This window comes from Arachis stenosperma, chromosome 7 (assembly GCF_014773155.1).
Source record: "Arachis stenosperma cultivar V10309 chromosome 7, arast.V10309.gnm1.PFL2, whole genome shotgun sequence".
NCBI lineage: Eukaryota > Viridiplantae > Streptophyta > Magnoliopsida > Fabales > Fabaceae > Arachis > Arachis stenosperma.
This window is the reverse complement of record NC_080383.1, coordinates 100,984-110,213: the sequence shown is the minus strand read 5'-3', so window position 1 is coordinate 110,213 and position 9,230 is coordinate 100,984. Positions and strand designations below refer to the sequence as shown.

At 37.4% G+C, this 9,230-nt stretch overlaps 2 protein-coding genes across 4 annotated transcripts; both read left to right on the top strand.

The window, feature by feature from the left end:
• Nucleotides 1-6,122, top strand: LOC130941576 (calcium-dependent protein kinase 26). 3 transcript variants are annotated; one of them, XM_057870133.1, is made up of 9 exons: nucleotides 7-247; nucleotides 389-1,260; nucleotides 1,614-1,757; nucleotides 1,865-2,017; nucleotides 2,676-2,791; nucleotides 3,242-3,409; nucleotides 3,527-3,751; nucleotides 4,225-4,356; nucleotides 5,685-6,122. In XM_057870133.1, the coding sequence occupies exons 2-8, from the start codon at nucleotides 492-494 to the stop codon at nucleotides 4,339-4,341; spliced, it is 1,692 nt and encodes a 563-aa protein (XP_057726116.1). In that variant the 5' UTR covers nucleotides 7-247; nucleotides 389-491; the 3' UTR covers nucleotides 4,342-4,356; nucleotides 5,685-6,122. The 3 variants fall into 3 exon arrangements, with proteins under 3 accessions (XP_057726115.1, XP_057726116.1, XP_057726114.1); XM_057870132.1 differs by having other exon boundaries at nucleotides 1-190; nucleotides 3,242-3,751; XM_057870131.1 differs by having other exon boundaries at nucleotides 3,242-3,751.
• Nucleotides 6,123-8,172: 2,050 nt separating this feature from the next.
• LOC130941100 (uncharacterized protein C5E4.10c-like) lies at nucleotides 8,173-8,915 on the top strand. The gene is given in 2 exon segments (XM_057869492.1): nucleotides 8,173-8,323; nucleotides 8,326-8,915. Coding segments are annotated over 2 exon segments (741 nt in total).
• The last annotated feature ends 315 nt before the right edge of the window (nucleotides 8,916-9,230 follow it).

The following is a 9,230-nucleotide window of genomic DNA, read 5'->3' as shown; positions in this document are numbered from 1 at the left end:
GCACTGACCACCTCCGATGTTTCTCGGCAGGAACCGCTACAAATATACAAATAGTCAAATACCATATCCATCCTAAAATTAACAAATAACCCAAATATAAAAAGAGAAAAAGAAAAACTTATTTTCCGAAGATCTGTCGGAGCTGCAGGAGAGAAATGAATTGAATTGAATGGAAAACAAAGCATGAGAGGTTAATATTATCCATTCGTCCTCTTTCCTTTTCCATCCTCACCTTCTGCCTGTTCTGGTACGGTTATTTGGATTCTATTTGTTGTTGATGTTGCTACTGCTGTCGTAGTTTTTCCTTTATTTATTTATCTAAAAATCCAGCTACGTGTTTAAAAATGAATTGATCTCTGATTCGTATGGCTGTGATTGTGATTATTAGGATTTTGATCGTGACTCGTGAGCACAGCAGCTTAGCGCATAAGAGAAACTGATGAGAGATTGTTGGATGAGGAAACGGGCGTAATACAGAATCGTATTGTTTGATGGGCAACACATGCCGTGGATCTTTGAGAGGAAAATATTTTCAGGGCTTCAGCCAGCCCGAAGACCCCTCCAGGCGCAGCAATCCTTCTGACCCCTCCGACTCAGAGCACCTCCCCAAGCAGAATCCCAATTCAGCAGACAACAACAACAACAACAGCAACAACAACAACAACAACAATAACAACAACATCAACAACAACAAGAGAAATCTACCCTTCAAGAAGGACACCATCATGCGCAGAGGCCCCGACAACCAAGCTTATTATGTCCTGGGTCATAAGACTCACAACATTCGTGATCTCTACACTCTTGGCCGCAAACTGGGTCAGGGCCAATTTGGCACCACTTATTTATGCACCGAGAATTCCACCAACATCGAATACGCATGTAAATCCATCTCCAAGAGGAAGTTGATTTCCAAGGAGGACGTGGAAGACGTTAGGAGAGAAATTCAAATAATGCACCATTTAGCTGGTCACAAGAACATCGTCACCATCAAGGGTGCTTATGAGGATCCTCTCTACGTCCATATTGTCATGGAGCTTTGTTCTGGGGGTGAGTTGTTTGATCGCATCATCCAAAGGGGCCACTACACCGAGAGGAAGGCTGCTGAGTTGACCAAAATCATTGTTGGAGTTGTTGAGACTTGCCATTCCCTCGGGGTTATGCATAGAGATCTTAAGCCTGAAAACTTCTTGTTGGTTAATAAGGATGATGATTTCTCTCTTAAAGCAATTGACTTTGGCCTCTCTGTTTTCTTCAAACCAGGTAACAACCAGTCCTTTCTGTGCCTTTCACTTTATAATATCATCATACTGAAACGTTTTTCCATCTTTATGTATCCTTCTTATGTTTCTACTTATCTTTTTGCAACATTACTTTTGTTTTATTGCAAAGATTTGTACCTTAGGCAGGCACATTTAATATATCATCAATGCTTGTTTCTTTTTGGTCTTTTTTTCATGCTGCTGAGTGCTGACTATCCTCAAGTGTACCCTGATGTATTTAAATACCAATTTGTTATTTACTCTTTTCTCCAACTTACCTTGCTCATAATTATTAGTAGGTTACTGACTGGGGAACACCATAACATAACATACCCTTCAATCTTAATGCCTCAGGTCAAGTATTCACTGACGTGGTTGGCAGTCCGTACTATGTTGCTCCTGAGGTTCTCCTCAAGCATTATGGCCCCGAAGCAGATGTGTGGACAGCGGGCGTCATTCTATACATATTACTTAGTGGAGTGCCGCCGTTTTGGGCAGGTATTTGGTGCTTCTGAGTGGTGACACCTTTGTTTATTTTATTTTTTATCTCCTCTCCCTCAGTTTATGATCTGTGACACCACTGAGTTTCTTCTTTTGGAATTCAGAAACCCAGCAGGGTATATTTGATGCTGTTTTGAAGGGGCATATAGATTTCGACTCTGATCCATGGCCTTTAATTTCTGATAGTGCTAAAGATCTGATTAGAAAGATGCTGTGTTCTCGGCCTTCAGAACGGTTGACAGCTCATGAAGTGTTATGTATGTTCACGTATTGTTCTGCTAAAGTACTATAAATTATAGACAAGGTTCACCATGATACGCATACAATAGATATTGTTTCTTTTTAGTAGATGCTCGGTGAGTGTTATTTCTTAGTAGATAAAGTGGAGGCTAAGCACAAAAAATTGATTTTTCCCCGTTATTCATACTTCCAAAATTGTTTCCAGACCTTATTCGTGTTATTTTAGAGTTACCTATGAAGAACTACACCTTTTTAAAATATTTGATACTTGGAAGTTTTTTGTTTCTTTGAAAGCAAACTTCAATTTTACACATGAGCCTAATATTTTTGTCAGGTATATAAAACAAAGGAGAGGAATAAATTTGCAAATAATGAGAATATAATGGCTTTTATTGTTTCAATGCACTTATCTACATGATTAAAAGTGGCTGTTGATTTGCTTTAATACTTTTAGAATAAAATATATGATATTTAAGTTTAAAAAATAGATCTGGTTAGATTTTGTAGATGTAAATAGATTTGAATCGTAAAACCATTATTATGGAGAAGATAAAGCGAAGGACATTTTTGAAAAAGAAAAATTGGATTTGAAACCTCCCGATCCCCTTAATGTAATAGATAAAAGATGATTTGATATAACATGTAGATGAGATGATGTTAATGTTATTTGTTTAGGTCATCCATGGATATGTGAAAATGGAGTTGCCCCTGACAGAGCATTGGACCCTGCTGTTCTTTCCCGCCTTAAACAGTTCTCTGCAATGAACAAACTAAAGAAGATGGCTTTGCGGGTAAGTGAAGCTAATGGATTCTTGAGTATTTGCTTAGTTATGAATGTATGCTTGTATTTCATTGTGAAGTAGATAGAAAGCACATTCTGGTATATAATGTAATTTTGGTTCTTCGCTCATGTAGTCAACAAAAATTTTATGCACTTCTTCAATAATGAACCTCACGTTATACTTCTCTACTCACTCTTCTTTTTCTATGGTCTTTCATCTGTTATCATTTTGTTTTATTAAGGCTACATAATTTCACTTATTATTTTAAATACTCCTCTTTCAGTTTTTATATCTTGGTTCTGAGATACAAAGTTGTCTTTGAGCATTACATGCTGTGTCACTAATGAAGTAATGATTAATGAGCAAAATCCAAAAGGAACTAGAATTTTTGGGGCAACTGAATACATTTTTTTATCTTTGGATAAACAGTTACAATTGCTTGTTATGCTGTCTTCATAGGTAATTGCTGAAAGTTTGTCCGAAGAGGAGATTGCTGGTTTGAGAGAGATGTTTCAAGCTATGGATACTGATAACAGTGGTGCAATTACTTTTGATGAGCTTAAAGCTGGTCTAAGAAGATATGGGTCAACCCTTAAGGATACAGAAATACGTGATCTTATGGAGGCGGTAGGGCATAGTTCTATGAAAATTATCCATCTGTATTTTGTGTACCTACCCCCTTCTTTATTTTCCTCCCTTTTGTTCACATTGTGTTCCATCCAGCTGAAACATTTGTTATTTCAGGCTGATGTGGACAATAGTGGGACTATAGATTATGGAGAGTTTATCGCTGCAACAATTCATCTCAACAAGCTAGAGCGCGAGGAACATCTCATTGCAGCATTTCGATATTTTGACAAGGATGGGAGTGGCTATATTACAGTTGACGAACTTCAACAAGCTTGTATAGAACATAACATGACTGACGTTTTTCTTGAAGATATTATTAGGGAAGTTGATCAAGATAATGTAAGTCATTTTGACTTGTAGTATATACTGGCTTAGGGAATTGTTGGCTTTTTACTCTTCATTCTTGACCAATCCTTGTTTTTTATTTTTGAAATCTATTTTGAATGTTCTGCGGAGTAAAGATGCTTGCATGTTATAATCAAAAAGAAGAATGTTATCTGAAGTCTTAATACAATATTTTAGTTTAGATCCTTAAGTTTTGATGAAGCAATACAAGTTTGTATTATATTACATCTAAATTAATTTTTTGGTAATTAAATAAATATTACATTTCAATTTCTTACACTTGCAAAAGTAGTTGATTCATTACTTCTTTCATGCGTTTAATACATTTGAAGTATCATACCTGAATTTTGTGGATTTGGCAAGCATGATTCTTTTTTGCATCTAATTATTTAATTTTTAAGTTGCTTCACTCTCTTTTGGGGCAATATTAATGGCTTTGTCTGCCCGCCCTCCTTTTCACTTTTTAGGATGGAAGGATTGATTATGGTGAATTTGCTGCCATGATGCAAGGCAATGCTGGAATTGGAAGGAGGACTATGCGCAACAGCCTGAATTTAAGCATGAGAGATGCACCAGGTGTCTGATTCTCATCGGTGCAGGTACTTTTGGCTTTGATTAAAGCAGAACTTAGTCTCCAAGCTTATACGCCTTCCTTTATATACTTCTTAATATGTCCTTTAATAATCAACAAACTTCTGTATTTGTGAATCAATGCCTTAGATGGATAACATAGTTCCCCTCATTGTTTGCTACATCCCATTGCTTTGATTTCTCAGTGGTAATTTGGCACTTGATGTTTTAATTAATATTCATACATTGTTGTCATTATGAGTGCATTTTACGATTGATGTGTTTAAATATCTTGATAAGTGTTAATGATGTTATCAATATAAATGGAAATAACAACTTAAGATTTGCAGCAAAGGAAGAAAATCAGGGGGAGGTACAAGATAGGATTTGAAATTTACTATATTATGGGTTAAATTATTTATAAAATAGTGTTAGAATTGGTAATCAGAGATGATAGAAGCATGTTGAGAAAACAAAATATTATTCCCAGATCGATGTAAACAGCACACAAGTAGGAACCCCTAATTCAAGAGAAGGTCTCCGATTGTCCTAATTCATCTTAACAAAAGATAAAAGAGTCCCTTCTCTCTACCCTTCTTCTGATTAAAACTAACAAACTAAGTGGTTTAACCTCAACAGATTTAACCAGAGAGTGAAACATTAATAATTGTTCAGTCTCTGGAAGGTGGTTCACATAAAATTGGTGATATCAAGCAGAAGTTCGGCATAAACTTAGGGTGTATATGAGTCAAGTTGCTAATAAACCTTTTTGCAATTTTTGTTATATGGTAGAAACAAGTATATAAAAGGGCTTATATCTTAATGACCAAACTTTGGGTGCGTGTGACTCACTTATCGTCAGATTTTGTTAAATATAGGCCATTGGTTCTGCACCTTAACAATGTATTAGAGCATGTCTTGATGGAGAAGCAATTTGAACAAGAGACTATGTCGCGCCTTAGTTTGTATGCTGACAGTTAGCCCAAATAAGTGTTAGCTTTGTATTGCTGATAGAAATGAGTAATATAGGATAATGTTTTAGGAGAAAATAGAAATTCTTTCATGCTTCTGGTACACATTTGATATGAGCTCCAAGAGAAACCACCACTACATACTTTTATTTATAATAGTTGGAAATCACAAAAAAGTCAAGAACGACTGCTTATAGTTGTTCCTACTAGAACATGCATTAAATGGTTCTTGTATTTTAGAGGGAAGGTTTTAGTTATAGTAACACTGGAACTCCCTCCATAAATTTATGTATATGAACAAAGTACCAAAGTGACGTTGCTTGTGATTTCACTCGCATGTTCCATGCTTGTGCCTCATGTATTATTATTACATGCAATTTTGACAGGTTGTACAGCAAAATCCAGAAAGAGAAAAATAGAGCATGAATCTTTTATAAAGAAAAAGATTTGTTGCTATCCTGCACAGGGATCCACTCGCATGCAAGAAGAATGGGGGATCATAGATGCTGTCCCATGAACACTCCTCAATTGTTTGCATTTATGTGCTGTATGAATGATTGCGAAAGTTATTTTGATCTTTGTAAACTCCAGTTTCAACGTAACAGCTGTTTCAAGTTGGTCGTTATTTTTCTGTACTTTCATGTAGGGGAATTCTGTTAATAGTCGAAGTAGAAGGATTTGAAAGGTTTTGATTTTACGGATGTAGAGTTTTACACGAGTGAAGTTGATGGTTTGGGCGAACTATGAAGCCTATTTGGATGTGTTGACTGTTGATGTGAAAGTAGACACATAATATATCTCAGCTGGCTTGTTTTTCAATTAAATTTATGCCTTTATTAATAATAGTTAATTTTCCATACGTAATTTTGAAATAGTCATCTAATCTATATTACGAACTACTGTATGGTGTTAAACTGGACTTAAAATTTATAATTTTTTATAAAAATTTGTATGGAGTAATGTGTATGCTACTATGGTCTAATCGACTAAGCAACTTGACAACGAGTAATGAGGAGAAACTTCGAATTTACGGTGCAATGAGTTGAGTTTATTCAAATTCAAATTTGACTCATTTATTTTATGAGTTTAAGTTTGGTCACTAGCTCACGAATTTAGCTTATCGAGCTATTAACGAGTCAAGTTCGAGCTAGTTCATGAGTTGGCTTGACTCACTTCCAGTCTTAGCGATAGCTCTGCCTAATTTCTTTGGCGGGAGGAGCTTGGAGGCGACTATGCAAGATGCTACTGACGAAGGGAAGGGGATTAGGGTTCAGGGGTTCACCGTTTTCTTTTTTTTATTAGTGAATAAAACGATACCGTTTAAAGAAAAAATCTGAAAACTAGTTGAGTCTCAATTCGGTTTGACCGGATGGTTCTCGACAGGTTCGACGGTCTAATAACAATTTTTAGAAATGACGGTTATAGCTTTTGACTGAATCGGAATCCTTACCGATTCACGGTTCGACCGGCCAATTCAAACCGGTTTTTAGAACCTTGCAAAATACATAGTGTGAAAAATTTGGTGCACAACACAAAAAATTTTGATTCACAACACAAAAATTTTTGATGAACAATATAGAAAATTTTGAAAGACCACAATTGATTCACCCAACCAACAAAATATATTCGCAGCAAAAATTTATGTGCTATGTCAATAAGTTCCTGTGCTTTCCAACAAAATTTTCTATGCTAAAAAAGCATGAAGATGGAAAAGCGGTGACACATCAACATTTTTTTTTGTTGTTGGGCTTGTGCTAACTTAGTTAAACTTGGTTACAAAAACATTTATATGTGTAAAAATGTCATAATCAATTAGTACTAAATAAAATAATATTGTGTTATTTGAACTGATTTTTTATTGTCTCTAAATCTTTATTACAATTATGATCGGGAGGACCAAATCCCCAAAGTGATTTTGGAGATACACAACGTTCACTATTTTAGTCCCTTAAATCCAAAATTCACTATACTGGTCTCTAAGATCCAATCAACTTCGAGCACCATATTGATCTCTGGACCTTTTCTAGCGCTGAATTAGCAAGTGCAGTGTTGAATATTCTCTGACTTGCCACTCTACATAGAGGACTAAACAATGTTGTTTTATTTTGGCGCTTAAATAAGACAAAAATGGAGTTAAATCCCCAAATTGGTCCGTGAGATTCACAAAATACACCGATTTAGTCACTGACTTCCCAATTGCACTAATTACGTCTTCCAGATTCCAAAAAATGCATCAATGTGGTCCCTCTTGAATTTTTCGTTCATATTTCTTGCCGGCGGGAGTGACGTGGCGAGTGATTGCCACGCTAGAGTCCCAAGCCATCATCCCCAACTCTAAAGTTGTCGTCCCCTTCTGTCTATGTTGGCTGAGCAACTTCTTACCCTCCTCGCCGTGATGCTCGTAGTTCTTGCCTATTACGGTGCTTCTCGCGGTCTTTCTGTGTTGCTTTGCTTCTCGCCGTTCTCGCCGAAATTCTAGTAGGTGAGTCCTCTCTTTGCTATGTTCTTGCTGCGTTGTATTCGTTTGTTAATTTGCTTAATTAATTTCTTAATTTTTTTTGTTCTTGTTCTTCCGGCATTGAATTTTTTTCACCTTCCATCTCCTTGGTTGCAGGAAGCCACATGGAGAGGCGACACTATTTAGCCCCTTACAGTATTGTCTTAGGGTTTTCAGAATTCCCAATTACATCTGCGGACACACAACGTGTTCCAAACTAAATTCACAACAAAGTATTGCAAATTTGTTATCAATATCGTATCTCTCGCTGGAAAAATTGAAAGAGGCCTATCATCAAGCTCATAGTTCATCGATATTACAAATTTCACAGCCAATAATCTCCAACCTCAGCAAACTAAATCGTTAAGCTACCGAAAATGGGAGTCCATGGCGGCCTCAACATTCTCTCGCAGAAGCGGTGGAACATCTACAACTACGAGAACAGGGAAAAGGTCCGCCGCGACGAGGAGCAAGCCGCCAGAGACGAGCAGATCAAGTGCGACGCCGAGCTCCGCCTTGAGCGCCTCCGCACGCCAGGGGTTTGGCTCCTCTCATTAAGGCCAAGGCAGAGGAACAGAAGGGGAAGGAAGAAGAAGAACAACCGGAATTGAAGAATTCGGGTGACAACAGACACATTAACTTGTTCGAGGGGATTAAGATTTTCGATCCTGTACGAGAAACCGAGAAGAGGAAGGAGTTGTTAGGGGAAAGGGAAGGGTGGAAGAAGGAGAAGAAGATGAAGAAAGAAGAAGGGAAGTCCTCAGGGGTGGTGGTGGGTCCCAAGGATGAGAAGTATAGGTTAGAGTATAGGGTAGCAGGGAAAGGTGTGAAGATGCCTTGGTATCTTGAGATTCGTAATAGCGCCGATGAGAAGGGCGGTGGGGATGATAGTGATGGGGAAGTGAAGAATGGGAGGAAGACTTTGGAGGAGTTGAGGGAAGAGAGGTTGAAGAGGGAGAAGCACGAGAAGGAGCGGAAGAAGAATGATTGCCAATACGACGACGTTTTCCATCCTCCAGTGTGGCAATCATTCGCCACGTCACTCCCGCCGGCAAGCAATATGAACGAAAAATTCGAGAGGGACCACGTTGATGCATTTTTTACAATCTGGAGGACGTAATTAGTGCAATTGGGAGGTCAGGAACTAAATCGGTGCATTTTGTGAATCTCAGGGATCACTTTGGATTTAACTCAACAAAAATGAGAAGACGAAGAAAAGTTTATATAATGGGCAAATCGTTTTATCTCCCTTCATTCTTCAAAAAATCTTTGTTTTTACCTTGTTTAAACGTCAAAATGAAATAACATCGTTTAGCCATATGTCCATCATGATAAATCAAAGGCTCAGAGCTAACTCAGTACTTTATTCATTGACTCAGCCTTAAAAAGTTTCTAAAGACTAATATGGTACCTGAAACTAGATCTCGAGAACCAA

Bases quoted from the DNA above. Each gene is read 5' to 3' on its own strand.
- LOC130941576 (XM_057870132.1), top strand. From the start codon at position 492: ATGGGCAACACATGCCGTGGATCTTTGAGAGGAAAATATTTTCAGGGC. The intron at 1,758-1,864 runs GTATTTGGTGCT...TTTGGAATTCAG, and splicing joins AGTGCCGCCGTTTTGGGCAG to AAACCCAGCAGGGTATATTT. The intron at 2,792-3,241 runs GTAAGTGAAGCT...CTGTCTTCATAG, and splicing joins TAAAGAAGATGGCTTTGCGG to GTAATTGCTGAAAGTTTGTC.